At 71.2% G+C, this 27,770-nt stretch overlaps 11 protein-coding genes across 11 annotated transcripts in view; 5 read left to right on the top strand and 6 right to left on the bottom strand.

Annotated features, from left to right (window-relative positions):
- The window catches only part of AURANDRAFT_65042 (hypothetical protein), a gene marked incomplete at both ends in the record, with an annotated part of 4,821 nt that extends 531 nt beyond the window's left edge, over nucleotides 1-4,290 (bottom strand). The window contains one exon of the mRNA XM_009039710.1: nucleotides 34-4,290. Within this exon, the coding sequence (XP_009037958.1) occupies nucleotides 34-4,290 (4,257 nt within the window). The remainder of the gene's footprint in view (nucleotides 1-33) is intronic.
- An 854-nt stretch (nucleotides 4,291-5,144) lies between these two features.
- On the bottom strand, nucleotides 5,145-5,606 carry AURANDRAFT_65041 (hypothetical protein; the record flags this gene model as incomplete). Its single annotated transcript, XM_009039709.1, has 1 exon — nucleotides 5,145-5,606. One exon carries the CDS (start codon nucleotides 5,604-5,606, stop codon nucleotides 5,145-5,147), a length of 462 nt encoding a protein of 153 aa, XP_009037957.1.
- A 1,952-nt stretch (nucleotides 5,607-7,558) lies between these two features.
- AURANDRAFT_15277 (hypothetical protein) lies at nucleotides 7,559-8,020 on the top strand (the record flags this gene model as incomplete). The annotated part of the gene is made up of 1 exon (XM_009039723.1): nucleotides 7,559-8,020. A coding segment is annotated over one exon (462 nt), but the record flags the coding sequence as incomplete, so codon positions are not given.
- A 249-nt stretch (nucleotides 8,021-8,269) lies between these two features.
- Nucleotides 8,270-9,166, bottom strand: AURANDRAFT_65039 (hypothetical protein; the record flags this gene model as incomplete). Its single annotated transcript, XM_009039708.1, has 1 exon — nucleotides 8,270-9,166. The coding sequence occupies one exon, from the start codon at nucleotides 9,164-9,166 to the stop codon at nucleotides 8,270-8,272; it is 897 nt and encodes a 298-aa protein (XP_009037956.1).
- A 774-nt stretch (nucleotides 9,167-9,940) lies between these two features.
- On the bottom strand, nucleotides 9,941-11,959 carry AURANDRAFT_65038 (hypothetical protein; the record flags this gene model as incomplete). Its single annotated transcript, XM_009039707.1, has 1 exon — nucleotides 9,941-11,959. One exon carries the CDS (start codon nucleotides 11,957-11,959, stop codon nucleotides 9,941-9,943), a length of 2,019 nt encoding a protein of 672 aa, XP_009037955.1.
- Nucleotides 11,960-12,105: 146 nt separating this feature from the next.
- Nucleotides 12,106-12,555, top strand: AURANDRAFT_27914 (hypothetical protein; the record flags this gene model as incomplete). Its single annotated transcript, XM_009039724.1, has 1 exon — nucleotides 12,106-12,555. A coding segment is annotated over one exon (450 nt), but the record flags the coding sequence as incomplete, so codon positions are not given.
- Nucleotides 12,556-16,986: 4,431 nt separating this feature from the next.
- Nucleotides 16,987-17,841, top strand: AURANDRAFT_27623 (hypothetical protein; the record flags this gene model as incomplete). Its single annotated transcript, XM_009039725.1, has 1 exon — nucleotides 16,987-17,841. One exon carries the CDS (start codon nucleotides 16,987-16,989, stop codon nucleotides 17,839-17,841), a length of 855 nt encoding a protein of 284 aa, XP_009037973.1.
- Nucleotides 17,830-18,651, bottom strand: AURANDRAFT_60146 (hypothetical protein; the record flags this gene model as incomplete). The annotated part of the gene is made up of 1 exon (XM_009039706.1): nucleotides 17,830-18,651. A coding segment is annotated over one exon (814 nt), but the record flags the coding sequence as incomplete, so codon positions are not given.
- A 178-nt stretch (nucleotides 18,652-18,829) lies between these two features.
- Nucleotides 18,830-20,319, bottom strand: AURANDRAFT_65036 (hypothetical protein; the record flags this gene model as incomplete). The annotated part of the gene is made up of 2 exons (XM_009039705.1): nucleotides 18,830-19,577; nucleotides 19,715-20,319. The coding sequence occupies 2 exons, from the start codon at nucleotides 20,317-20,319 to the stop codon at nucleotides 18,830-18,832; spliced, it is 1,353 nt and encodes a 450-aa protein (XP_009037953.1).
- A 188-nt stretch (nucleotides 20,320-20,507) lies between these two features.
- Nucleotides 20,508-21,895, top strand: AURANDRAFT_71853 (hypothetical protein; the record flags this gene model as incomplete). Its single annotated transcript, XM_009039726.1, has 2 exons — nucleotides 20,508-20,727; nucleotides 21,238-21,895. The coding sequence occupies 2 exons, from the start codon at nucleotides 20,680-20,682 to the stop codon at nucleotides 21,757-21,759; spliced, it is 570 nt and encodes a 189-aa protein (XP_009037974.1).
- A 2,119-nt stretch (nucleotides 21,896-24,014) lies between these two features.
- AURANDRAFT_27860 (hypothetical protein) lies at nucleotides 24,015-24,170 on the top strand (the record flags this gene model as incomplete). The annotated part of the gene is made up of 1 exon (XM_009039727.1): nucleotides 24,015-24,170. A coding segment is annotated over one exon (156 nt), but the record flags the coding sequence as incomplete, so codon positions are not given.
- Between the last annotated feature and the right edge of the window lie 3,600 nt (nucleotides 24,171-27,770).

The following is a 27,770-nucleotide window of genomic DNA, read 5'->3' as shown; positions in this document are numbered from 1 at the left end:
GAGGTCCGCCATGTCCTCGGCGACGATCTCGACCTGGAAGGGCTGGAAGATGGAGTGGATCGCCGCCTTGTGGCTCGCGACGGTGCCGCGGACCATGGGGCTGATGCCCGGCGGGAACCAGGTGACGAAGACGTAGACCGACTGGTGCACGGTCGTCCCCGCGGCCTCGCTGAGCCGCTCCGCGCCGTAGGCCGCGAGCGCGTAGCAGACGTTGTCGGCCTCGAGGAAGCCCCGGAGCGCCGAGAGGCCGCCGACGCCGTGCGCCAAACGCTTCACGATCTTCTTGCCGCTGTAGGCGTAGACGAGGAAGTCCTCGTCGCCGCCGTGGAGCGCCGTGACGTCGCGCTGGATCGTGCAGCCGCGGTGCTCGTCGTCCTCGACGATGGTGAGGGGCTGCGGCGCGGCGACGTGGAGCGACCCGCGCTTGCCCGTCGACACCTTGCTCCCGAGGCGCTCCGCGATGGTCACCTCGCCGTCGCTGCGCGCCTGGACCTTGTCCTCGGACGCGCGGCCCCTCGTGAGCGTCCGCGCGCGGCGCTTCATCGTCTCGTCGTCCTCGATGTTTTTCGTGACCACGGGCTCGTGGCTCCGCTTCTCCGCGGCCTCGTCCTCCTCGAGCACCATGGTGCCCGCGACGGCGGCCGCGACGTCGCCGGCGAAGGCCTCGGCGAAGGCGTTGCCCTGGCCCAGGGGCTGCCAGCCGAAGAAGCAGGCGACGAACTCCGGGGGCTCCGCGCCCGCGTCGACGAGGACCACGGAGAGGTCCGGGCAGTCGCGGCGCGGCGCCATGGACGCGCGGTGGTGCTGGCCGTGGACGCGCTTCAGCCGCGCCGTCGGCGCGGTCGCGTCGCGGTCCCGCTCCGCCGCGTGGAGCTTGTAGCAGTCCATGGTCGGCACCTCGCGCGCGTAGCCGCCGCCGACGGCCACCGCGAGCGCGGCCTCGGTCCGCGCGACGGGCCCCGCGCCGAACCAGACGTAGACGACGTCGCCGCCGCCGTCGAGGACGAAGGTGCCCCGCATGTTGTTGCCCAGGAGGTCCTGCTGGCGGAACGTGCGGCCCAGGTCCGTGACGAACATGCCGCCGACGGCGCGCTTCGCGTGCGAGACCTCGAAGAGCCGCGCGGGCCGCGTCGCGTCGGCCTTGAAGGTCCGCGAGAAGAGGCCGTCGTCGCCCGTGGGCAGGTCCTCGAAGGTCGCCAAATCCTCGAGGCCCTCGTAGAGCATGGAGTCGAGGCCGAAGGCGCCGAAGTCCGCCGGCGCGAGCGGCGCGAACGCCGCGGGCCCCGCGCCCGTCGGCTCGAGCGCGGTGATCGTCCCGGAGCTGCACGCGGCGTCGAGCCACCGCGCGAGGTCGCCGAAACCCGCGACGGCCTCGGCGCGGCCCCGCACGGCCGGCGACGCGTCGTTGCCGTGGGCCACTCGACGGTCGACGGACCCGTCCGGCGCCGTCTTGACGAAGACCCACGACGCCTCGTTCTCGAAGCGGTAGCCGCCGAGGAGCGTCTCGAGGGGCTCCTCGGCGGCGCGCACGAGCTCCGCGTCCTGGGCGTCGCTGCCCGGCGGGCTGCCCACGCGGAGCGCGCGGACGCGGCCGCCGGGCGCGTCGAAGCCGCGCGCGGCGTCGTCGTCGTCCGCGGTGTGCTCGCGGAGGTAGCCGCCGGCCGTGCGCCCGCGGAGCGTCAGGAGGCCGTGGCCCCCGAGGTGCTTGCGGAGCACGGTCACGAGGAGCGCCGGCTCCGCGTTCTGATAACAATAAAGCTGGTGCTCCGCGCCCTCCCAGCCGCAGTCGTCCTTGAGCGACGCGACGCGCAGCCCCGCGGCCGTCCGCGCCTTGAGCGACGCCGTGTCGCCCTCCCAGGTGTAGACGACGTGGAGCGCGCCGTTCTTGCAGCCGTAGCAGGCGATGATCATGTCGCTCGACGTCCAGCAGGACGCCTCGGGCCCGACGCCGTAGCCCTCCCCGCTGTTCGCGAGCTCGAGGAGCTCGTTGTCGTCGTCGACGCGGAAGACGCGCACGTAGCCCGTCTCGTCGTCCGCGAGGTCCATGGTGAGGCACACGCGGCTCTCGTCGCCGCTCCGCTCCGCGCCGCCGCTGATCCAGGCCTCGGACTCGTCGCCCTCGGCCGCGAGCGAGCCGACGCCGCCCTGCGTCATCCGCGCCGCCTCCTCCGCGACGGCGCGGAGCTTCACGCTGCGCCGCTCCTCGTCGTGCTTCGACGGCACGTAGCCCCCGATCTCGAGGGTGCCGCCCTGGTTGATGGCGCCGCCGCCCCAGCCGTAGAACCGCTCGCCGAAGAGCGCGGGCTCGAAGCGGTCGCGGACGACGTCGACACCCGCGAAGGCCGGCGGCCGCGCGGCCGGGCCCAGGGCCGACGCCGCGGCCGCCTTGGCCGCGCCGAAGCTCCCCTTGAAGGACCGCCCGCGCCAGAGCCAGGCCTCGGCCCAGGCGTCGACGAGGAAGAGGCCGTCGGGGCCCAGCGTCGACGCCGCGAGGCGCCCGCCCTCGGCGACGTCGTTGCCGCCGCCGTCCTCGCGCATGGGCGCCCACGCCGACCCGTCCCAGGCGAACAGGGCCGGGCAGCGGAGCCGCGGGTCCCCCGCCGCGGCGCCGCAGGCGCCGGGCGCGAGCAGGGCCCGGACGACGGCGTCGCCGGCCTCGCCCTCGACGGCGTGCGACGCGGCGTCGCTCGCGTCCGGGTACTCCGCGTACTGGAGCCGCCGCGACATCTCCTCGGCGAGCGCGCGCTCGACGCGGCCGCTCTCGGCGCCGGCCCAGGAGTAGGCGTGGGGCGCGGTCTTGCGCGCGTCGCCCGCGTCGACGACGTACGCGTGCTGCGGCGACAGGCTCGACGCCTTGGCCTCGACGCGCACGAAGAGGCCCTCGTCGAGGCGCCAGAGCTTGACGGGCCGCGCGGCGTCCGCGTGCTTCGCGAGCACCTCGTGGGCGCCGTCCTGCGTCTCGAAGTCGCCGAGCGCGGCCTTGAGGCCCGGGGACTCGCCGCCCTCCGTCGCGTCCTCGCGCGTCACGCAGCCGTAGCCCGCGTGGACCTCGAGCTGGTTGACGAGCTTCGCGGCCATGGACCCGCCTAAACCGCTCGCGATCATGCCGACGCCGCCGCCCTTCCACGTGTAGACGGCCCAGCGCCGCTTCCGGCCCGCGCCCGTCGTCGCGAGCAGCACGACGACGTCGGCCTTGCGGAGCACGCGCGGCGCGCGGAAGATCTCGTCGCGGCCGTCGTCGACGGCGCGGACGAGCTTCCGCCCGCGCACGCGCCAGACCTCGAGCCCCTCGTGCTCGCCCGCGCCCTCGAACTCCGTGCCCTTGAGGTTCGGGAACTCCGTCTCCTTGACGGTGCCGCCGGGCGTCCGCGGCGTCTGCGGCGTCGCGCCCGGCGGCGGCGGCGGCGGCGCGGCGGTGTCCGGCGCGGCGATGACGACCTTTTTCGAGGGCGCCGGCGCGGGCGCCGGCGCGAAGTCCGCGGGCTTGGACGCCGTCTTCTTCAGAGAGAAGGCCGGCGCCTTCGACGGCTCGGGCGCGAAATCCGCGGGCTTCACCGTCGTCTTCTTCAGCGCGAAGGCCGGCGTCGTCGACGGCTGGGGCGGCGGCGCGAAGTCCGCGGGCTTCGCGGGCGTCTTCTTCAGCGCGAACGCCGGCGACGGCGGCGCGGCGGCCGCGGGCTTCTCGGGCCGCGGCGCCGTCTTCTTCAGGGCGAAGGCGGGCTTCGTAGTCGTCTCCGGCGCCGCCGCGGGCGCGGGCGCGGGCGCCTTCGCCGCCGTCTTCTTCAGGGCGAAGGCCGGCTTCGCCACGGGTGCCGGCGCGGCCTTCGGCGCGGGCGCCGCGACCTTGGCGCCGCCGTCCTCGACGGCGAACGCGCCGAGCGCGTCCTTCAGCGCGGCGCACTCGTCGCCGTCCTGGCTGTCGTGCCGCGTCACGGCGCCGGAGCCGGCGTAGACGTTCAGCAAGTTGACGAGCTTGGCCGCCATGGAGCCGGCCATGCCCTCGGCGATCATCGACGCGGAACCGCCTTTCCACGTGTGCGCGGCCCAGGTTCGCTCGCGGCCGTCGCCGCTCGTCCGCAGCAGGAGCAGCACGTCCGAGCGCCGGAGCACGCGGGGCGTGCCGAGGACCTCGTCGCCGTCGACGGCGCGCACGAGCTTGCGCTTGACGACGCGCCAGACGGCGAGGCCCACGTCCTCGCCGCAGCCCTCGAAGTCCGTGCCCTCGAGGTTCGGGAATTTCGCGACCAAGGTCCCGTGGCCGCGGTCGCGGTTCGCCGAGAGCTTCTCCATGGGTGGTGTCGGCCGCGCACGCCGGCGTTCTGCCCGCGCGCCCAGACGGAAGGCTGCCCCGCCACACAAAAAGTGCGAGGCGAAGTTGACCAACTGGTGTTGACTCTGATGTTGACAATTTTGACGAGGCGAGCATGGCTAACTCTCTGAGCAGGGATAGACACTGAGAGTGATCAGCCCCCGCGTCTTTAAAGACGTGCAGCGCGCGCAATGGCCGCTCTCGCAAAGACGCACAAGCCGCGCACGCTCCGCGCTTTGAGCGTCGACGCAATTTTGCGGCACGTCGCGACGTTCGACGTGCCCGAGTCGTCGCGCGCGAAAGCCGACGCCGCTCTCATGGACGACTCCGGCGACGGCGCGCTGCACCGCGTCACCATGCTCAAGGCGCTGGGTCGCATCGAGCTGGCGCGCGGCTTCGTCGGCCTGCCGCGATTCCGCGCGGCGACGCGGGGCTTCCTCGCGGCCGCGGGCGCCGCGAAGGGCGCCGCCGTCTTCGACGCGCTGCGCGAGAGCGCCGCGGCGTCGACGGACGCGCTCGCGTGCGAGGCGGCGTTGTGGCTGGTCGAGGACTTCGTCGGCGCGAAAAAGCTGAAGCGCGACCGCGGGCCCGAGCTGCCCTCGGGCGCGAAGAACGCCGCGAAGCGCGCGTCCAAGGCGTGCGCCGCGCGCCTCGCGGAGCTCCGGCGACCGGCCGACGCCGCGGGCGCGACGACGCCGGCCTTCGAATTCGCCGCGACGGACTGCCGCGTCGACCAGCCGTCGCCGACGCGCGAGGCGGACATGAGTGAATACATGGCGAAGCTGAAGCTGCGCGTCCACCCGGAGCGGAGGCCGCACCTCGGCAGCGGCCACGGCTAGGTTTTATCGTCCGTGTGCTGCGGGTCGTCGGGCGGGGGGAGGTGCTTGAGGTAGACGTTGTCCCCGCGGCGCACGACCCGGTAGGACTTGTAGCCGCGGAGCGCCATGCGCGTGGAGCGGAGCACCGCGAGCAGCGACTTCAGGAGCCGCGCCATCGCGAGGAAGAGCAGCGCCCAGTTCGCCTCGCGCACGGACCCGAGCCGGTTGATCTCGCGGCCGATCTCCACGAAGGTCAAGCCGACGGCCATCGTGCCGATGGCGAGCTCCGTCATCGGCGCCTCGAGAAACGCGATCGTCCGGTCGACCCACGTCCGCTCGCCGTCCCAGTTGAAGTCCTTCGCGACCGCGTGCGCGGCGGCCGCGCCGCCCCGCGGCGCCAGCGCGCGCCGCCGCCGCGGCCGCTCGAGGCCATGGGTCGCGCACGCCGCGGCGAGCGCGAGCAGCAGCGCGCGGCGCATCGCACGGCTGACGTCGTTGCTGGTGCCGCTGCTGCTGCGCGGAGCTGCAGACGATGAATGCAGTTGCAAAGCGATGCGACGCTCAGTTGCAGACCCACTTTGACGACGAGAGCGGTCTGCGCGGGATCTATGCAACACCACTAGACGACGACGAGCGCTCTGCGCGAGATCTCTGCCACAGTCTCGATTTAGCGAAGGTCAACAACTCCTCAAGAAATCTTTCGCATCACCGCTCCATGGAAATCAAGGAAATCGACGGATCGGGGCAGCCTGAGTACCACGCTGCGGCGAGCTCGTGTGCTGTGACGAGTGCCGCGGCGCGGCGCGGCGCCATGGGCGCGCTCCGGTCGCAGCAGCGCGCGAACCTGCTCATGGGCTGGGGCCTCTGCGCGACGGCGCTCACGAGCAAGCGCGGCGCCAAGTTCGCCGCCGGGCTCCTGCTGGCGCAGCTCGGCGGCGCGCGCGGCGAGGAGGCGACGAACTCGACGGAGACGGAGGAGGGGGAGGAAGAGGAGGAGGAGGACGACGAGCTCGAGGGCAACGAGGCGATCGAGATGAAGCTCCAGTGCCTCGTCGTCATCATCACCGTCGTCATCTTCCTGTCGCTGAGCTTCGAGTACGGCCGCGAGCTGCTCTACTCGAAGACGAGCGAGCACATGCGGCCCATCCTGACGTCCATGTTCGGCGAGCTGACGACGCTGGGCTTCATCTCCGTGACGCTCTTCGGCATCTTCAAGATCCCCGCGATCGGCGACCTCTCCTCGGACTTGTTCGGCGACGAGGAGGACGACGAGCTCGCGGAGCTCGGCGAGACGGTGCACATGGTCCTGTTCCTCGTCATGGTCATCTACCTGGGCCAGGCCATCGGCCTCGTGAGCCTGGGCCACTACGTGCAGATCCAGTGGCGCGAGTGGGAGACGCAGCCCATCGAGCGGCTGCCCAAGTCCGTCGTCGGCTTCTCGGAGCGCATCGCGAAGCACAACTACGCCGTCAACCTGTGCTACAACCACCTGCCGACGGCCTACCGCATCCTCGTCTACAAGGCGACGCGCGACCACTTTGTTTATCACCAGATCACGTCGCAGGCCGGCGACGACGCGGCCGCCAAGACCGCGGCCTTCGACTTCTCCAACTACCTGAGCGTGTGCCTCGGCCACACCATCGCCGAGCTCGTCGAGATCCCCATCTTCACCTGGCTCTTCTTCGAGCTCCTGCTGATTTTCGTCTGGGTCTTCATTCGCTCCGCGAGCCACAACGCGGGCTTCGTCTTCTGGGTCTGCCTGGGCTTTTTGAGCGGGCCCGGCCTGGCCTTCGTGCTCCACGCCAAGGTGCGGTCCATCGTCCAGATCCACTGCGCCGAGGAGATCCGCAAGTCGCTCAACGCGCAGACGCGGCGCCACTCGATCAAGGTCTACGGCGCGACGACGCAGCAGCGGCTCCACGAGGACTACCCGTCCAACTTCTGGTTCGGCAAGCAGACCAAGGCGGGCTTCACGCTGAACCTCGTGCGCATCATCGTGCTCTGCCAGTCCGTCTACTGCGCGGTGTTGATGGTCGTCTTCGCGGAGCAGATGTTCGAGAGCCCGGGCCACTGCAAGGCCGCGCAGGCGGCCATGCTCTGCGACACGTCGGACGCGACGGGCCTCGTCTACCTCGCGCTCTGCCTCGTGCCGCCCTTCATGACCATCTCGAAGCTGCCGCGGATTTTGGAGGACTTCACGATCGCGTCGAACATCGACAGCATGGTCAACAACCGCATGCTCTCGAACGTGAACCGGCGCCAGAAGACCGTGGCCGCCTTCGAGGCGCTCAAGGTCGTCCAGTGCCTCAGCGACACGCAGATGCTGCGCCAGGTCATCGACGGCGGGTCGTCGACCGGCGACGCCGACTGCCGGGCCAAGCTCGCGGACCGCGAGGCGCGGCTCGCCGCGCTCTCCAAGCACGCGCGGAAGCAGCTCGAGGCGCGGCAGCGGCGCCACTGGCGCCACGTCTTCGACATCTTCGACGACGACGGCTCGGGCGCCGTCACCACCGCCGAATTCCGCGAGCTGCTGACCAAGTTCTCCATCAACAAGGTCAACGCGTCGCAGATGGATATCGTCGACGGCGAGCGCGTCTTCGCGGAGCTCATCTCCTACCTCGACCAGGACGGCGGCGGTACCGTGGAATTCGAGGAGTTTTTGGCCTTTGGGTGCAAGCTCGAGGGCTTCATGGAGGCGTCCGAGGACGTCGAGGCGATGAAGGAGAAGATGTTCGATTTGATAGATAAGGACGGCGGCGGCGCCATCACGCTCCAGGAGCTCTACAAATTGATGGTCGACGACCTCGGCGTCGAGATCTCCATGGACGACGTCTACAACATCATCGCGGACCTCGACGAGGACGGCAACGGCGAGCTCGACAAGGAGGAGTTCTCCGTGCTGTTGGACCGGCTCCACATCTACGACACGTCGACGCTCGACGAGGTCATCGAGGACGAGGACGTGGGCATCGTGAGCGGGCTCGCCGACAATTTGTACGAGCGCCTCTGCTACTGCCTCCTGCCGTCGGACCCCGAGTCCGACGGCTACGTGAAGCTCGGCGACGAGACGCCGCTCGCCTAGGAATTCAACAAAAAAAAACACGCGCGAGGCGGACCGCGGCCTGCAGCGCATACTTTAATCTCACTTCGCTACCTTATTGAGGGACCAGTCGTAGGGGAAGTAGCGCAGCGCCGCGCCGCCGTCGAGCGCGCGCGCGGCCGCGGAGCCGCCGTCGACGTGGTCGCGGACGAAGGCCGCCGCGCCGCCGCGCGTGTCGAAGTCGTCCTCGAACCAGAGGCAGATGCGCGACAGGCGCGCGACGGCGCCGCCCCGCTCCGCGGCGCAGCCCTTGGACCCGTCCCGGAGCCACGACTCCGCGCGCGCGCGCATGTCGCGCTCCAGGCCGTCGCCCGCGAACGCGAAGCGCGCGAGCGACGGGCACGACGTCGACGCGCAGACGATGCACGCGTGGAGCTCGGGCTCGTCCCAGCGCAGCCGGAGCCGCTCGTGCTCGATGTCGTTGAGCGACACGGCGACGCCGCCCACTTCGCCCGCGACCTTGTCCCAGATCGGCGCGTCCTTCTCGCTCAAGTCGAGGATCGACTTGAGCGTGCCGTGCACGGGCAGCACGTGCGCGACGCACAGGGCGTTGTAGGCGTTGAGGTGGAGCGCGAGCTGCTCGCGGTCGCCGAGCGCGTCGACGTCTGCCGCCGCGAGGGCCGCGAGGTACCCCCGGAACGCGTCGCCGTCCCGCTCGAGGCCGCCGTAGTCGACGGTGCCGTCGTCGCGCACGTGCGCCTTGAGCAGCGCGTCCCAGGCCGAGTGGTCGAAGGACGCGCCGCCGGCGAGCTCGCTCGCGAGCGTCTTGCGCGGCGCCGGCGCCGCGGCGACGGCGGGGATCTGCTGCGACGCGACCTTCTTCTCGAGCTTCGCGTAGGGCGTCGCCACGAGCGACTCGACGGCCGTGAACAGCTGGAGACCGTTGCACATCGTTATTGCGCCGCCGAGCACGACGAGCAGGCGAGGTTTGATGGACATCGGCTCGCAGCGAGTATCTGCAGCGAGTGAGCCGTTGATGACTGCATGTTTGATCGGTGCAGCCCAAGGTGCACCCGATGAATCCCGGGAAGTTTTGCTAGGACGATTGGAGAGCTGGAAGCCGCGAATTATGACGGCTTCGATATGACGATTTATGTCGCTGCGTTGCGGGACGCGCACCCGAGCGTCGCCTATCACAAAGCGGCCACGTTGGGGGAGTTGGCGGCCAGAAGCCAATGGCACAAGGACGCGATTCGGAAGGAAGGAGGCATCCCACTTCTCATTGAGACACTGGAGAGGGGGTTTCCACACGCGCACAATGCCGTGGGGGCGATTTGTAGCCTCTTGTGCGGCAACGCTGAGAACAAGGTCGCCATCCGGGAGGCTGGCGGCATCGAGGCGCTCGTCGCGTTTGTCGAGAGCGGTCGCAACAATACAATCGATACCGAGTTAGCGCTGCGGAAGCTCGCGCACAACGACGACGAGACTGCGGTCGCGATCGCACTTGCTACTGGCCGCGTTGAGGCCTTCGTCGGGCTCGCGCGGCGAGGCATCGTGTTCATCGGCACCCGGTCACCGGGCCGGGCCGTCAAGATCTATGGATATCCAAATTCAATGGCAGGCGCCGGCGCCAAGCGGAAAGCCGCGCTCGTCGTCGCCGCGCTGTTGCGCGACTTCCCCGTCCCGCGCGACATCAAGGCCGTCGTCGCATCCTATCTTTAGGGCGAATTCTATAGAGCCAAATACGTCTAGGAACGCCTAAGATAAGCTAGATTACGACGATGACGACTGGGCGCGGGGCTTGGGGAAGACGACGCCGTCGGCCTCGCAGTGGGGCCACTCGAAGGAGTCGTAGACGTACGGGAGCTTGTAGTCGCTCGGGTTCGAGTACTCGAAGATCTCCGCGTTCGTCGCGAAGCGGCGCACGAAGCGGCCGCTGCCGGCGTCGTAGTGGTCCGTCTGGAAGACGGTGAGGTCCCAGGGGTGGTGGCCGTGGCACTCGTAGTCGGGCTTGGGCGTCGAGCAGTACGCGGAGTGGTCCGAGGACCCGAGCCACGACGCGTCGGACGCGTTGCCGTCGAAGGGCTTCACCAGGCGCCGGTACTGGGTCAGCCGGTCGAGCGTCGGGTGGATGGGCCAGAACGACACGTCGAGCGGGCTCGCGGCCTCGACCTGCTCGCCCGGCGACCACGGCGTCGTGCAGAGCACCTCCAGCACGCGCGCCCAGCCCGTCGCGTTCAGGTCGTCCAGCCAGGAACCGTAGTCGCGGTCCATGCCCCGCGAGAAGAACGCGCGCTCCTCGAAGGACGCGTTCGCGGCGTTCTCGACGCACCGGAGGTGGCACGCGGCCTGCGGCGCGTCCGACGCGCACGACTCCGGCACCTCGGCGAGCATGTTGCGCCAGAGGTTCTTCGGCACCTGGAGAAGCGCCAGCTCCAGCGACCCGACGCCGAGCGGCGTGATGACGTCGTCCAGCCGCGCGTGGACGTCGCCGCAGTTGTCGTAGCCGCCGACCATGAAGTGGACGCCCCCGTGGGGCGCATAGGACGCCGCGTTGGCGAAGCCGTACCAGGACGCCGTCGCGTCGCTGAAGGCGAGGTCGTAGTGCGTCGCGCACGACGGCCAGTCGTCGAGGGCGAACGTCGCGTCGCAGAACGCGTGCGCGCGCGTCACGAAGGGCGACTTGTTCACGTTCCAGGGGGCGCGCAACAAGCCAAAGGGGTTCTGCACCGACGAGGCGACGTCGCTCGCCGCGGGCACGCGCTGGTAGGCGAAGCGGCCCTCCGCGACCGCGTGGTTCGAGCCCGTCGCGGAGCCGAACCAGTCCGCGCGCCAGACGTCGTTCTTCGCCGGGTCGAAGAGGTCCTCGAGGGTCGACGCCGCGGACCGGTCCTCCGTGAAGTCCCAGTAGGGCACGGCCAGGGACGCGTCGATGGTCTGCAGCGACGTCTCGAACGCGGACGTCAGCGCGACGTGCTGCGTGAGGAAGCCCACGCCGTCGTGCATGTGGTCCCCCAGGCGCTGGCCCGCTTCCCTCAAATGGACGGCCGTGAGCTCGTGGGCGCTCACGTAGCCCGCGCCGAAGCTGCGCCGGCCCGCCGTGCCGTTGACGCGGAGCAAGGTCTGGAAGCCGTCGAGGTACCGCGTCCGCTCGGACTCGCTCAGCGCGCGGACGTTGCGCCGCACGTAGCGGCAGATGAGGTTCGCCTCCGCGGCGACGTGCGTCGACACGTCGCCGAGCCAGCGCGCCGTCGCCACGTAGGACCCGACGCTGTGGAAGACGAGCACGATGGACGTCGAGCCGAAGCGGCCGACGTACTCGCCCAGCTGGAGCACCGCGGACGACTCGCCCATGTCGTTCTGCTGGACGACGGTCCAGGCCCAGGTCTCCGGGTCCGCGGACGCCTCGTCCGGCGCGCCGTGGACCGTCAGGTTCGTCTCGACGTGCGGCTCGACGAGCGCGGCGCCGGACGCCGCGAGGAACGGGTAGATCTCGCTCGACCTGACCGTGGACCCGGCGTCGACGACGCGGCTCGCGCGCACCTCGGGCGACGAGCTCGGCGCCGCGCTCGTCGCCACGGCGCCGCCCGCGCCGCTCTTCGTGCCGCCCCGCGTCTTCTGCGTGCCGGACGTCGACGCCGCGAGGCTGCCCATCGACGGCGCGCCGCCGGTGAAGGCGACGCCGGCGCCGCCGCAGAGCGCCGCGGCGACGGCGCAGACGGCGGCGACGGACCTCCGCCGCGCGGGGCGCCGGGCCGCGCCGGCCCCGACGAGGGGCCGGGCGTCGGCCATGGCGCCTGAGTCGTGCTCGAATGCGGGCTGCAAGATATAGAGACCATAATATAATATTATAGAGACCAAAGTTGCCCCACGAGGAGGCTGCCCGATTTCAAAACTCGCTCGCGATGCGGGCGTCCCAGGACAACCGGCGCTCCTTCATGCGGGAGGCGCTCAAGGACTACCCCGTGCCGTCGAAGGTCGAGCTGCAGCACCTCTGGTCCCGCTACGACTTCAACGGGAACGGCATGCTGTCGCTGGCCGAGATCGACAAGCTCGTGTCCGAGGAGTACCCGGAGTACGACAACAAGCAGGCGCTCCTGCGCGCCTACAAGTTCGCCGACGTCGACGGCTCCGGCTTCATCACGAAGCGCGAGTTCCCGACGCTCGTGCGGTCCATCGCCTACTTCAAGGGCCTCGCGGACGAGTTTGCGGAGCTGGACGCGTCGCACGACCGCCGCGTCGACTTCTCCGAGTTCCGCGCCGGCGCGCCGCGCATGGGCCTGGACCTGAGCGACTCCGAGGCGCGCGTCATCTTCCGGAAGATGGACGCCGACGGCGGCGGCCTCGTGCTCTTCGAGGAGTTCTGCGCCTTCATGGGCCGGCTCAAGGCCGAGCACAAGGACCGCCACGAGGCCCGCGAGGCGCGGGCCCGCGGGGCGTCGGCCTCGGGCGACTACGCGCCGCGGGCCTCGGGCGACTACGCGCGGCCGTCGCCGCGCGCGGACCCCGCGCCGCCGCGCGCGTCCGTCGAGTCCGCGCGCGCGTCGCGCGACGTCCCCCGCGCCGGGGCGTCGCCGCGGGGCTTCGCCGGGCGCAGCCCGCCGGCGTCCGCGAGCCCCGACGCGCCCCGGGGCGCCGCGCCGCGCGACGACGACGACCTCGGCGTCGCCGACGGCGACGACGACGACGTGCTCCAGGCGTCGCTCGCGACGACGGTCGACGGCGACGCGGGCCGCCGCGTCGCCGAGTACCTCGCCGCGCGGCGGTCCCAGCCCCAGCTCCACTCGCCGCCGCCGCCGCCGCTGACGACGCTCCCGGAGCGCGCGCCGCCGCCGTCCGCGCCGAGCAGGCGCGAGCTCGAGGCCGTCTTCGCGCGCGCGGACGCGGCGGGCGCGGGCGCGCTGGCGCCCGGCGACGTCGCGCACGCCATCGCCGACTACTTCCCCGAGCTCCACGGGCCGGCCCTCGACCGCGCGCTCCGCCGCGGCGGCGGCGCCGTCGGCCGGGCCGAGTTCGTCGCGCTCGCGCGGTTCCTCGCGTACCACGAGGAGGTCTGGGAGGAGTTCGCCGACGGCGACGAGGACCGGAGCGTGCCCTTCGAGGAGTTTCTGCTCGGGCTGCCGGGCATCGGCGTCGCGCTCGCGGACGACGACGCGCGGCTGCTCTTCGAGAAGATCGACCCGGACGGCGGCGGCCTCCGCGCGCCCTTCGCGGCGATCTGCGACTTCATGGGCCGCTACAAGGCGGAGCGGCAGGACCGCGACGAGGCCGGCGGCGGGTCGCTGCGGGGCAGCCGCGACTCGGGCGCGAAGCTGGGACTGGACGGGCCGTTCGCGGACGACGCGCGGATCTCGCTGTCGCCGACGGCGATCCAGCGCCGGTCCCCGGGCCCCCGGTCCTCGCCGGGCGGCTCCCTGCGGAGCAGCGCGCGCGCGTCGCCCCGCGCGAGCGGGGGCGACCTGCCGTCGCCGGGCCTCTCGCGCGGGTCCGTCGCCCGCGCGCCGTCGCCCGCGCGCGAGACGCCCCTGGACCTGGACCTCCAGTCCCTCGACGACCACCTCGACGACTCGGACCTCGACCTCGCCGAGCCGCCGCTGCCGCCGCCGTTCCTCCGCGCGTCCGCGGACCGCCTCTCGCCCGTGCCCGAGGCCGCGCCCGCGCTCACTCCCCCGCCGCCGCCGCTCACGACGGCCATCCCCGAGGCCGTCGGCCCGACCAAGGCCCGGTCGCCGGCGCCCGTGCGCGGCGTCGCCACGTCGACGGCGTCGTCGCTCGTCCGGGGCGGCGTCGCCGCGTCGGCGGCGTCGTCGCTCGCCGCGGCGCCCGCGCGGCCGGCCGCGAGGCCGTCGCCGCCGCTCACGCTCTGCTACCACGGCATCGAGCTCGCCGTGCCCCACAGCGACGGCACGCGCCTGGACGTGAAGCCCGACGGGTCCCTGCGCCTGCGCCTCTCGAACTTCTCGGGCGACGTGCTGCTGACGAAGCTCGAGGGCGCCGCGTTGACGCGGTCGATGATGGTCGACGAGTCCGTCGTCGCGCGCCGCGAGTGGCGCCGACGCCACGCCGGGTCGTCACGGCCCGAGCGAAATGCCCGGGGCCGCCGCGACGACCGGGACCGCTGGAGCCCGCTCCGGAGCCCGCCGGCGGCCGCGCCGTCGCCGGCCGCGCGCGAGGCCTTCGACGACGAGCCGCCCCTCGCGCGGTCCCGCGTGGACCTGAGCCGCGTCGACCCGCTCCACTCGCCGGCGCCGAGCCAGGCCTGGGACGACGCGCCGCCGACGGCGCCGCTCTCGTCCGCGCCGCCGTCGGAGCCGCCGTCGGAGCCGCCGTCGCCCGCGGCGCTGTCGCTCCACGGCCGCGCGATCCCCAAGCCCGAGCCGCGGCGCCGCGCGCCGCCGGCGGCCGCCGCGCCGCGCCGCGCCGCCCGGCCCGCGCCCGCGAAGCGGCCGGGCTCCGCGGCGGAGCGGCCGGGCTCCGCGCGGAGCGCGGGCACGCCCGCGGACCTCCCGCTCCCGCCGGGCTGGGAGAAGCGCTTCGACCCGCGCAAGCAGCGCACCTACTACATCGACCACAACACGCGCACGACGGCCTGGAAGCACCCCCTCGCCGACAAGGCCCGCCGCTCACGCGGGTAGGTGGGGCGGTAAGCTAGGGTTTCCCTTCAACGAGTCGACGTTGTCTGCGGGCAGCATCCACTTGGAGCCAATTGCTTGGAGCCAAGATTGTTATTACAGCATTCCTCGAGACACCGCCGTCTCCAACCAATCGCACCGCCGTCGTGGGCCGTGTAGAGAGACGATGGCGACCGACGAGGAGTGGCTGGCGTTCAACCCGGGGTTCGACCATGGTGAGGTGAAAACGCTCGAAAGCAATATTAGCGGCGTGTTCACGGCGGAGAAGATCGCGCACCTGACGCCGGAGCAGCTGCACGGCTACCATCAAGGACGGCCAGGTGGGCATCACGTTCAACAACGGCACGCTCGAGATCCTCGAGACGGGGCGCCACACCATCGAGAAGGCGACGCACGTGCTCGCCGGCTTCGTGTCGACCGGCCAGCAGACGCTCCGCATCGCGGAGGTGACGGGCATGTCGCTCGACAACGTCGAGCTCACCTTCGACGCCGCCATCTGCGTGCGCGTCGTCGACGCGAGCAAGGCCGTGATGATGCTGACGTCCGGCCGCGCCGACGCCGACATCGTGAGCGAGATCCAGGAGAACATCCAGGAGCGCGCCAAGCTCGACCTCTCCACCAGCATCGGCAAGAACCGGCTCAACAAGAAGCACGAGGCGACGACGCCCGCCGAGAGCCCGGAGAGCGGCGGCGGCTTCCGCTCCGCCATCCACGACTCCTTCATGGACATGTTCCGTAAGGAGATGATCAACGATTGCGGCATCGAGGTGATCAACATGGCGATCGAGGACGTGAAAATCGTCGACCACGAGCTCGCCAAGGCCCTCGCCTCGGCGGCGGTCGCCAACTCGGCGCTCGAGCGGCAGACGATCGAGGCGGAGATCGTCCAGGTCAAGGCGCAGGCCGACTCGAAGGTGGCGTCGATCGACGCCGAGGGCAAGGCGGCGGCGATGCACATCATCGCGCGCGCCGAAGCCGACCGCATCCAAACCATCTCCGACGCGCTCGGCTCGGCGTGCGCGCCGATGCAGCAGCAGGAGGCGATCCGCGCGAGCGGCAGCGCGCTCGGGGACGCGTCGACCGTGCTGCTCGCGCAGGACACCGGCGCGCTCGCGACGTTGCTCAGCGGCTCCCAGGGCGCCAACATCGCGCCCGTCATCGCGTGAGTGCCAAGAGCGGGCGAGGCGCTCTTGGCCGCGCCGTCTGGTGTGTCCCGGGCGACGGCGTGGACCTTCGCGCGGCGGGCGCGAAGTACGGACGGCGTAAGTGGCAGCGTGGTCGTGCGGCCGAAGCTCCGCGTTTAATTTAGGTCGAGTGCCTCCGGCACACGTAGACGAAGCTCGAGGCCTGGTCCGGGAGCTCGAAGGGCGCCGGGCCGAAGGGCTCGCAGTCGACGCGCGCCCAGGGCGCGGACTGCTCCAGCAGGCGCCGCGTGCCCTTCTCCTCCGGCGCGAACGTCGAGAAGCAGGCCCACGCGCCGCCGGGCGCGAGCGCGGCGTGGACCGCCCCGACGACGCGCCGCGCGGCGTCGGCGCGCGTCGCCGAATCGGCCGTGATGCTGTCGAAGGTGCCCTTGTCCACGACCAGGTCGAACGGGCCCCGGTCCGCGGCCTCGCGCGCGTCGTCGACGAGCCAGGTGCCCGGCCGCCGCCGCATGCGCTCGACGGCCGGCGTCGACGCGTCGGTGTTCGCGACGTCGCAGCCGCGCTCCGCGAGCAGCACGCCGAGAATCGACGTGCCGCAGCCGAAATGCCAGACGCGCTTCGTCGCGGTGGTCGCGAGGAGCTCCATGCAAAAGTCGGCGCAGGCTGTGGCATCGAGGTACCACTCGCGCTCGTCGTCGTGCTGCGCGTGGATCGAGTCCCAGACCTCGATGCGAGAGACGGCCATTTTGACGCGTCGTTGCGCTACGGCTTAGCCATCATGCTCGTGCCCAATTGCGCGCTCTGTCATGAGCCAGGCCACTTTCTTGTGGCAAAATTCAGTGCTAGGCTAGGAGAGGCTAACAGCTAGAGGGCCTCCCCGGGGGGGTTTGCGGCGCCAGGCCTTGCGGCACTGGGACTCCAAGCCTAGCCGCGGCTGAACACGAGCAGCCGGGCTGGCATCTAGCTCCGAGGGGCCAGGCGCGCGGGGGCTCACTCGCAGTCCGTGCAACTACCGCTTCAAGAAAACGCCGCGCGCCGCAAAATGGCCGCAAACACAGCGTCACGCGCTGGCGTCACGCTCCACAACGGCGCAGTTATGCCCTGGATCGCGCTGGGCACGTGGGAAGCGCCGCCGGGCCAGGTGGGACGGGCCGTCGAGGCGGCGCTGGCCTCGGGGTACCGGCACCTCGACTGCGCCCACATCTACGGCAACGAGCGCGAGGTTGGCGCCGCGCTGCGCGCGTCGCAGATTCCACGAGAGGAGCTCTTCATCACGACGAAGATCTGGAACAGTTTTCGCACGGACCAGCAGGTGCGGCGCTGCTGCGCGAAGTCACTCTCCGACCTCGGCGTCGACTACTTGGATTTGCTCCTCGTCCACTTCCCCGTGGGCGGCCGCCGCGCGCTCAAGGAGTGCTGGCAGACGATGGAGAGCCTCGTGGACGAGGGCAAGTGCAAGGCCATCGGGATCTCGAATTACTACGAGGACGACGTCGCGGACCTGCTTTCCTACGCGCGCGTCAAGCCGGCGTGCAACCAGATCGAGCTGCATCCGCGGCTGCCGCAGGACGCGCTCGTCGAGTACTGCAAGCGGCAGGGCATGGTCGTCACGGCCTACAGTCCCTTCGGCCGCGGCGCCCGGGGCGGCATGCTCGACCACGCCGTCGTCACGGCCATCGCGAAAAAGCACGGCGTCGCGGCGTCGTCCGTGCTGCTCGGCTGGTCCCTGGCGCGCGGCGTGCCCGCGCTGCCCAAGAGCGTGACGCCGGCGCGAATCGCCCAGAACAATTCGGACGAGGTCCGCGGCCTCGCGCTCGACGCGGACGACGTCAGGGCGCTCGCGGGCCTCGAGGACGGCGCGCGCTTCGTCGCCTTCTTCAACCACCAGAGTCGTTAACGATTATGAGCCCGCTGCCGCCGCGCCTCCAGGAGGATCGCGGAGCCGGCGACGGCGGCGTTGAGCGACTCGACGTCCGCGTGCATGGGGATGTAGACGCGCGAGAAGCCGGCGTCGTCGCCGTCCAGCAGCTCCGCCAGCTCGCGCGAGACGCCGACCTCGGCGCCGACGGCGACGCAGGCGCCGCCGTCCGCCCAGGGCGCGGCGTCGTAGGCCTCGGCGCCCGGCGCGAGGTCCGCGGCGCGGACGGACAGGTCCCAGTCGCCCCGGAGCCGCGGCGCCGCGCCGGCCCAGCCGTCGTCGCGGAACTCGACCACGGGGACGCGGAACGTCGCGCCCATGGCCGCGCGCAGGCTCTTGGGCGACCAGGGGTCCGCGCACGCGGCGCCGACGACGGCGACGGCGTCGCAGCCCGCGGCCGCCGCGGTGCGGATGAGCGCGCCGACGTTGCCCGGGTCGCTGACGCCGTCGAGCGCGAGCACGAAGGTCGGCGACGGCGGCACCGCAACCACCGGCTTCTCGACGACGGCGACGACGCCCTGGGGCGTCGACGTGTCGCAGCACGCCGCGACGACCTTGAGCGGCGCGCGGACGACGTCGCCGGGCAGGCCGTCGGCGTCGACGCCGTCGGCGACGAGCACGGTGCGCGGCGCGGCGCCGGCGGCGAGCGCGTCGCCGACGAGCCGCTGGCCCTCGAGGAAGACGAGGTTTGTCTGCTCGCGGCCCTTGCGGCGGTGCAGCGTCTTGCAGAGCTTCACAAAGTCGTTCTTCGTCGAATCGATGCGCCGCGGCGCCGCGCTTCGCGCCAGCGACCGGCGCAGCGGCGACGCGCGGAGCGGCGCGCGGAAGGACCGCGCGACGCACAGCAGCATCGCGTGAGCTGCGACTCGCATTACACCACCCTGAGCCCCATCGCCTTCAAGCCCCACTCAACTTGAACTAAACTTGCGAGCGCGCGTCCCCTTCAATAACTAGTCCAACTTGAACGTTATGGCACCGCGTTCATCCATAGGCCCTTCAGGACGCTGAGTTTGTGCGCGCTTCGGTGCGCGTCGCGGTGGGTCGCGTTGCAGCGCGCGCCGGCCATGGCCGTGAGCTCCGCGCAGCCGCCGCCCGGGAGCGGCTCGGACGCGGTGCTCGTGAGGAGCGCGCGGCGCGCGTCGATGTCGTAGGAGCCCGCCGCGCGGACCGTGTGCTTGACCTCGACGAGGTCGAGGCCGGCGCAGTCCAGATGTTCGAAGAAGAGCTCGGCGACGCAGGGGTCGTCCAAGACCTTGGCGAGGGAGAAGCGCCGCGACAGCGCGGCGAGCGCGGTCTTGAAGTACCGCGCGAGGCACCGCGGGCAGAGCAGCTCGTCGTCGACGCGGTCCGCCTGGCGCAGGAGACTCTGGGCGTCGATGGCGCCGCGGTTCAGCGCGTCGACGGTCGACGACACGTTGGCCGCGTCGACGACCAGGTGCGTCTCTCCCGCGGAGAGCGCGGGGAAGTACCACTCGACGAACGGCGCCTTCCAGAAGACGACGACGGACCGGAGGAACCAGAGGTGGTTCAGGTTCCGCGAGTAGGAGCCCGCCGTCGAGCCCGGCAGGTTGAGCACGTACTTGTACTGCGTGAAGTTCTCCTTGGCCACGTGGCCCGGGTCCGTGACGAGCGCCGGGTCGTCGCGCGCCTTGGCCATCGTCGCGTCGTAGGGATACTCCGCGCAGGCCTCGTCGCGGTCGTCGCGCGGGTGGCACCTATGAGAGTCGCGGTCAGAAGCGCGCTCGACCGACGACGGCGATTCGGAGCCGATCGCTCCCGCGACGACGACGACGATTCGCGGAACGCCATCCGCGACGATCTTTTTCCCAGGACGCCGGCGCGGCGCTTGGACAGGATCCAGCACTTGACGTCGACGGTCTCCGGCGCGCGGAGCCCCGCGGCCATGGCCTCGAGGCGCGCGTGGTTGCCGAACTCGTCGGCGCAGGGCTCCGGGTGGAGCGGGTCCCCCGGCGCGTGGTAGGAGCTGCTGATGTGGCCCCGCCAGAAGAGCCGCGGGTCCCGGCCGGCGAAGGGCCGCGTCGCCGCGCGCGCGCGCACGTGGCTCCGCACGGCGTCCCAGTAGCCGACGTCCTGGAAGTAGGGGTTCGGCACGAGCACGCCGCGCATGCCGTGGCCGGCGACCTTGGCGATGACCAGGCAGGGCGCGACGGGCGCGTCGCGGTCGCGGTCGCGGTCGCAGAGACCCGTCGAGTTGCCGCTGAAGAAGTACGCCGCGTTGTGCACGTGTTCGTGCGCGAGCGCCGACGCCACGAAGTTCGCGTGCTTCCGGTTCTTCTCCGCGCCGAGGAACCGCCGGTCCACGAAGAGGCGGCCCTCGTAGACGAGCACGCTGAACGTCGGCGCGAAGAGCACGCCCGCGAGGTAGCGCGACACGGCCTCCGTGCTCTTGGGCACCGCCGGGTACTGCGCCAGCGACGCCTCGAGGGAGGCCTGCATGCGCGCGTGGAAGTCGAGGCCCGCGGCGCACCGCAGGAGCGGGAGCAGCAGCAGCAGCAGGATCTTCCCCCCGCGCGGGGCTGCCTTCATGATCATCAGGCGGCCATAACTAATTTGCGGCAACAAGTGCAACCAGCTGACGCTTCGGGGAACGTTCCTCGAGTGCAAGCCAATCGAATCCGATCGACGCACTCGGAGTGTTCACCGCTCCTGCGCTCGTGCGGGCGACAACTTGTTGAGTATTCTCAGTCGGGGGGTGGCTGCCGAGCCGCCCCCGGCCCCTGAAGGCCCTCCGCGGCCCCCGCAAGCCCCCGCAAGCCCCCGCGCGCGTCCCCGGACGCGCGACCGAACACTTCAACAATGGCCGTCCTCTCCCCCGAGGTCCAGGCGGCCTTTGAGCGGGCCGAGGCCGAGGCCGACGGCGACACGGTCCAGCTGCCGACGCCCGCCCCGGCGGAGACGAAGCACGCGAAGAACCTGCTGTCGCTCTTCGACGCGCCGGCGCCCGAGAAGGAGGCCGCGCCGGCCGCCGCGGCCGGCAAGCCCGCCCCCCCGCTCGCGGCGGCCCTGACCGCGGAGCTCGGCGCCGCCGGGGCGGCGGCGAAGGCCCCGCCGCCCATCGTGCGCTTCACCGAGGCCCGGGCGCCGCAGCCGGCGCGCGCGCCGCGCGCGGGCGTCGCGCTCGCGGCGCTGAGCCTCGCGCTCCTTTTTTCGACGGCGGCGGCCTTCGCCTGCTCGGCGCGCGCGAGCCGGAGCGCCCGGGCCCTCTGCGGCGAGCCGCTGGCCGTGCTGCCCCGGGGCGCGCGGCGCGTCCGGCGGCGCGCGCACGCGACGTTCGACGCGGCGGCGGTCCGCGACGAGGCGAACGACACGCTGGCCTGCGGCGCGCCGCCCGCCGACGAGCGGCGGCGCCTCGAGGCGGCGCTCCTGCACCAGAACCCGGGCCTCGAGCCGGCGGACCTCGCGGCCGTCGCGGCCGCGGCGCTCGGCGCGGGCGCCGGCGGCCTCTTCGAGGACGCGGCGCCGGACGCGGCGCCGGACGTCGCGGCGGCGGGCGGCGACGCGCTCTTCGGCGCCTTCGCGGCCCAGTACGCCGAGGCGAGCCGGGGCCAGGTGCTCCACGTGCGGCGCCACGTGCTCGACCGCCTCGACGGCACGCGGCTCCTCGTCACGAACCCGGAGCTGAGCCTCGTCGACGCGGTGACGCTCACGGAGGGCGCGTCCTACGCCCACGCCTACAAGCGGCCCGACTTCAAGCCGCTCGTGACCAAGGACGGCGCCTTCGTGCTCGGCGTCCGCGACCACCTCACGCGCGGCGCGGACGAGTTCCTCCACCAAGACGCGGCCATCGACCTCAAGGACCTGGCCGCCGTCAAGGAGCGCGCGCGCCTCTCGAAGATCTCCAACAAGCTCAAGCCCAAGTTCCGCCGACGCCTGTGATCGACCGTTTTGTGTCCCTTCGGCCGCCGCTGCACGCGGCGGCCGCGACGCGCCCCCCCCCCCCGCACACTGCGCATACGCCCGCGCCGCGCGACCGCGCGCGGCCCTGTTCATCCGTAACCACACACTGGACCCCGCTAGTAGCCGACCGGGACATGCGCCCCGACGATGCTACATCAGACTAGTAACCCACTTGGACCTGCGTTCCGACCATGGCCGCCGTCACGACGACCTCGACGACCTCGCCCGTCGGCGCGCGCACCTGGATCGTCGACCCGGGGGCCGACTCCGGGGGGATGACGACCTCCAGCAGGCGCCTCGCCACCGGCGGCGGGAGGACCTCGGCGGGCTGGAGCGTCGCGCCCGCGGGGACCTGGTACGCTTGCGCGAGCGGCGCCGCCGCCGGCATCGCCGCCGCGAGCAGTGGCGCTGTCGCAACGAGCGCGAGCGGCGTGAGGGCGATGAAGTGCTGGGTGAAGCTCCCGTGCTTGCCGTAGTTCAGGTAGCCGTACTTCGCCGCGACGGCCGGGTGCGCCGCGTTCCATTGGACTGCGAGATTTGTCCAGTCCTCGGCGATCTGCCGGTTCGCTTTGTTGTGCTGCCATTGGAAGTAAAAAACGCCCCCCCCCAAGATACAACCGAGCGGGATCGAGACGAACGTGCTGCCCCGGAATTGCTGCGGGACGCACAAGGAGACGATGATGAATAGGAACAGCGCCGTGATTAACTGGCGGAACCCGCCAAAGCTCGGGAGCTTTTTGAGTGAGAGCGTCATCTTTTCCTTCAGCTCCATGATGTGCACCGTTTGCGTCGTGATGCACGCCGGAGGAGGGTGGTCATGCAGCTTACGGTAGCTGTAAGATTGCTGTTGCATGATGCGCCATTCGTTTGGCCCGAACTGCGGCGCGACCCTGTCGTAGGAGGCGTTTTGCCCCATGAGTCACGGAGCCGAACCGGACGGCCACGGAGCTGCCCCGGAAATGTCACGCGCCGCGCTGGCCATCATGCGAACAAGACGCCTACGGCATCTTGCCCCTGCCGGGCGCGCTCGCGCGAGCTGAGCCACTCATTCCCGTGTCAATGCTTCCCTCTGCACCGCTCGCGACAGCCATTTAATTTTCGTACGGCGGGGGAAACCAAACACGCACAACTCACGCATATATATATGGAAAGTTGACGGTAATAATAAACACGAGGTAACACCAGCCCCGAACGGGCTGCCTGGAAAGAATATTATACCGATGGCCGACGACGTCCGAGAGGTCACGTCGGCGTACCACGCGCACGGCGACACGGAGCTGACCCTGGCTCCCGGCGACTACGTGACCATCCTGGAGGGCGACAGCCCCGCGCACGAAGGCTGGGCCTTCGGCAAGGTCGGCGACCGCGAGGGCTGGTTCCCCGCGTCGAGCGCGGCGCGCGCGACGCGCGCCGAGGCCGACCCGTCGAGCGGGCCCGAGCAGCCGGCGCTGCGGCGCCTGCGGTCCCTGCCCGGGCGGCTCCGGACGCGCCTCAAGGCGACGTCGCGCTACGACTCGCGCGGCGAGAACGAGGTCTCGGTGGGCCGCGGCGACGACCTCGAGGTCCTGTCGCTCGCGCGCGGCTGGGCGCGTCGTCGGCGTCGCTCGGCCACACCCCGCGGCGAAAAGACGGCGCGCCCACCGCAGGCGAACGTGCGCCTCGGCGACGGCAGCAGCGGCTGGCTCCCCGAGTCCGTCGTCGGCGGCGGCGCCGCGGTCCTGTCCGCGGGCGCGGCCGAGGCCGAGGACGCGGCGGCGGCGGCGCCGTCCGCGGAGGCGCGCGCGGCGACGCGCCTGCGGCGGTCCGCCAGCGAGGGCGGCCACCCGCTATCGCCGCGCGCGTTCCTCCGCGCGGCGCGCGCGCACGCGCCCTACGACTCCGAGGACGAGAGCGACGACGGCGGGCCGCGGGTGGCCTTCGCGCCGACGCCGTCCGAGGCGCCGACGCCGTCGGAGGCGCTCCGCGCGGCCGCGCCGCTCGCGCGGCTCAGCGTCGGGGCCCTGAAGCGGCTCGCGGCGGACCGGCGCGTCGACATCGGCGACTGCGTCGAGAAGGGCGACATCGTCCGCGCGCTCCAGTCGTCCATCGCGGTGCTCAAGGCGGACCAGGCCCTCGAGGCCGAGCGCGACGCGGCGCTCGCCAGGTGCGAGGCCCTGAGGCGCGACAACGCGAAGCTCCGCGACAAGCTCGGCGAGTACGAGGAGGCCCTCGGCACGCCGCGCGCGCGGGGGCTCACCTGCGCCATCTGCTTCGACGGGCCCGTGCAGGTCGCCATCTTCCCCTGCGGCCACTGCTTCACCTGTACGGACTGCGCCGCGAAGATCCGCGAGTGTTCGCAGTGCCATGGCAAGATCGAGAAGCGCCTGCGGGTGTATATCGCGGGGAGTTAACTTGTGTGTGTTTTCTGTTTGTAGCCTTGTCTTTAGACTAGGGAACGAAGGGGAGACAAATCGATCTGCCGACGCCGATGTCCCTGCGAAATAATCACAACGCCGTCGCGCTGGATTATTTAATCTACGTCGGCTAGAAGGGACGCCGGAGGCTGGCCGGCGCCGGCAACCTGCGCGCCGATTTAATTCCATTTTAAATCAACCATAGCCATTGAATTTCGTCAACATTGACGACAACGATACCTCGACAGCCCGGTCCGCATCGCATCTCCGCATCGCTGCGCTCGACCGACGAGATGCTTGGTGAACTGTTGGACGTCCAGAGCTCCGCGAATATGAAGGGACGTGCAACGATCCCAGTGGCTTCGAGGTCCGCAAACATGTGGGCGAGGCACCTGCGAAGACGCGACATCCAAACGATTGCGAGGTGGCGCAAACGGGCAGCTTCAGGGGGTGCAGTGAGGCTCGGCAGCGTCCCCCGACCCAATTTCGGGTCGCTTTCGAGCCACAGAGCGTCGGGAATCGTTCGTCATGGGGGCCACCAGATGCTCTCGCGACAGCTCCTCGGCTCGAGTCGATTTGATCGAGATCATCTCAGCGCCTCCGACGGGCGCGCGGCGCCGCGGGTGACACGGTGCTCACCGCGCAATGAATGAGACGTTCGGTGCGCCAGTGCTAAGCAGAGACCTCCGGGAAAACATTCCAGGGGTGGCTTACCCAGGGTCTAGCGCACCGCTCGACCTCTGGAACTAAGTTGGGCCCCTCGTCGGTCGCCCACCATCGTTAACGGCCGTTCTCGTCATCCACGGGCTGCCCCGACGCGAACCAAGTTGCTCGCCATCGACCGGTGGTCTTTCCCGAGCGACTCGCAGTCGGGCCCGAGGCGCGGCATGGTCCACAGACCGAGCGCCGCGCCAAGCCCTGGAACCGCTGCATCGGACGCCCAGAAAACCGTGGTCGCAGAAGATACCTTGACTGCATGATTCTGTTTTTCAATGGCCATGGTTGGTCCAAAAACACGATGATGGCATATTAAATCATGCGCCATCTGGCAGTACGGGGACCGCGCAGGTCGCTCTTAGATTAAATCGTAGCCCGATCATCAGAAAACGGGACCTCCGAAACCATAGCGCAACTCTGACTTCGTATTAAACCCCCTCAGGCTTAGAACCTAAGATGACCTTGTCTTAAGAGTGGCGGGAGACTGTCCCCGCGTATGTTGAAGGCAGCTTGTGTTGTTGCTGACCTGACCGAGACCGGGAGGGGTCGCGTGAGAGCACCAAAGCGCACGCATGGCGCGCGAAGACGACGACATCGAAGACATCGACGACTTCGACGACGACGACGAGCAACCAGCGCCGCCGAACGCTAGCGCGCCGCGCTGGAGCAGCGGTGCGGACCTGCTGCTGCTCGACGAGGTCGAGGACGCGGACGACGCGCCGCCGTCGAAGCGCGCCACGAGTCCGAACGCGGCGCGGCAGGTCGACGAGGTCGAGGACGACGCGCCGCCGTCGAAGCGCGCCAAGACGGCGGGTCCGAACGCGGCGCAGCGGCGCGTGCTCGAGCTCGTGCGCGCGGGCGAGAACGTCTTCTACACCGGTTCCGCGGGCACGGGCAAGTCGTACACGACGCGCCTCGTCATCGACGAGCTCCGCGCGCGCTACGGCCCCGAGTTCGACCGCCGCGTGGCCGTCGTCGCGCCGACGAGCATCGCGGCCGCGAGCGTCGGCGGCAAGACGATCCACAGCGCGGCGAACGTCGGCGTGCCGTCGATGGTCAAGGACTTTGGGCGCATCTTCGCCAAGGCGGCGCCGCCGGCGGTCGGGGCGAGCGACGACGGTCCGAGGCCGATGTTATGGGCGACGCTGCGGCACCTCGTCGTCGACGAGATCTCGATGCTCTCGGGCGAGTTCCTCGACCAGCTCGACTGGCACGCGCGCGAGGTCCGGTCCTACGCCGAGCCGTACCGGAGCGAGCGCGACGGGCTGGTGGGCCGCGCCTTCGACCACGTGGGCCGCCTGCCGTGCTTCGGCGGCATCCAGCTCATCGTCTGCGGCGACCTGCTCCAGCTGCCGCCCATCGAGACGACGTACGCGCGCGAGCAGATGGCGCTGCTCCACTTCGACGCCGACGCGCCGGGCCGCGTGAGCCTCGACGGCGCGGCGCGGCGCCGCGACGACGACCGGCCGCCGGGCCACGGCGCCGGGGACGATCCGAAGCTCGTCTTCTGCAGCCGCGGCCGCGTCTTCGAGAGCCGCGCGTTCTGGGCCGCCGGCTTCGAGTACGTGCGCCTCACGGAGTGCTACCGCCAGGCGGACGTCGCCTTCAGCCGCCTGCTGGACCGCCTGCGCGTCGGCGACGCGGCGGCGCTGGGCCCGTTGAACCGCGCGTGCGTCGGCCGCGGCGGCGGCGGCCTCGCCCTGTACCCGTGCAACAAAGAGGCCGACGACCACAACGCGGCGGCCTACGCGGCGCTGCCCGGCGCGGACCACGAGCGCTACCGGGCGCGCGACTCCGTCTACGCGTTCTCGTCGGCGGAGTTCGACCACGACCTGGCGGCCGGCCCCGCGTCGGACGTCGTGCGGGACGCCTTCGACGGCGTCCTGTGGCCGGGACGATTTTCGAGAGATTTGGACAATGTGAAATCGTCACCGTCATGCTCGGTAGGCCTTCGACGACTTCCTCGCCCTCGACGACGTCGTGCTGAAGCTGAACGTGCCCGTGTTGCTGCTCGCGAACATGGCGTTCCCGCGCATCCGCAAAGAGTCGCCGGAGGAGGAGGTCGTCTACTTCTCGAACGGGAGCCAGGGCACGCTCGTGGACTGGGCGACGGCGGACGAGTGCGTCGGCCGGGCGACGGCCGAGGCCCGGAACCTCGCCGAGAAGGGCGACGAGGCCTGGCACGCGCGGTGGACCGAGGCCGCGGCGGCGCTCGACGCCGGCGACGCGGCCGCCGCGCTCCGGGCGCTGGACGACGTCGTCGCGAGGCAGAAGGCCAAGGTGGTCGCGGGCTCCGACCCGCGGGACGACTACGTCAAGGCCTCGTGCCACGTCGCGCGGCACCACGTCGCCTACGCGGTCTGGCTGATCGAGCGCGTCGCCGACGGCGGCCGCGTGCCCGTCGTGCGCTTCGGCGACGCGTGCGTCCTCATGGTCGCGGGCCTCTTCGAGCGCGAGGTCGTCGGCTACGGCGTCGCGCGGCGGTGCCAGGTCCCGCTCCGGCTCGCCTGGGCCCTCTCCGTGCACAAGAGCCAGGGCATGGGCCTCGAGGCCGTCACGTTCGACCCGGCGCGGTCCTTCGACAAGGGCCAGGCCTACGTCGCGCTGTCGCGCGTCACGTCGCTCGCGGGCCTCTCGCTCGCGTCCGAGTGCCGGCCCGCGCACCTCCGCTGCGACCGGGCCGCCGTCGACGTGAACGCGTACCTCGACGGCCTCCGGCCGCCGAAGCTCCCGGCGACGCCGCCGGGCTTCGTCGCGTCCTGGGAGTCCATGCCGCCCAAGGCCGAGCGCGCCTTCGTCGCCGCCGGCGCGTCCGGGCCCGAGGACCCGCGGCCGCCGCCCCGGTGCGCGCCGCGCGCCTTCGCCGGCCACGCGATCGTC

The sequence above is a fragment of the Aureococcus anophagefferens genome, assembly GCF_000186865.1.
Source record: "Aureococcus anophagefferens unplaced genomic scaffold AURANscaffold_12, whole genome shotgun sequence".
NCBI classification, from domain to species: Eukaryota; class Pelagophyceae; order Pelagomonadales; family Pelagomonadaceae; genus Aureococcus; species Aureococcus anophagefferens.
Note: the sequence above shows the minus strand (reverse complement) of the source record. Positions and strands in the feature narration are given on the sequence as shown.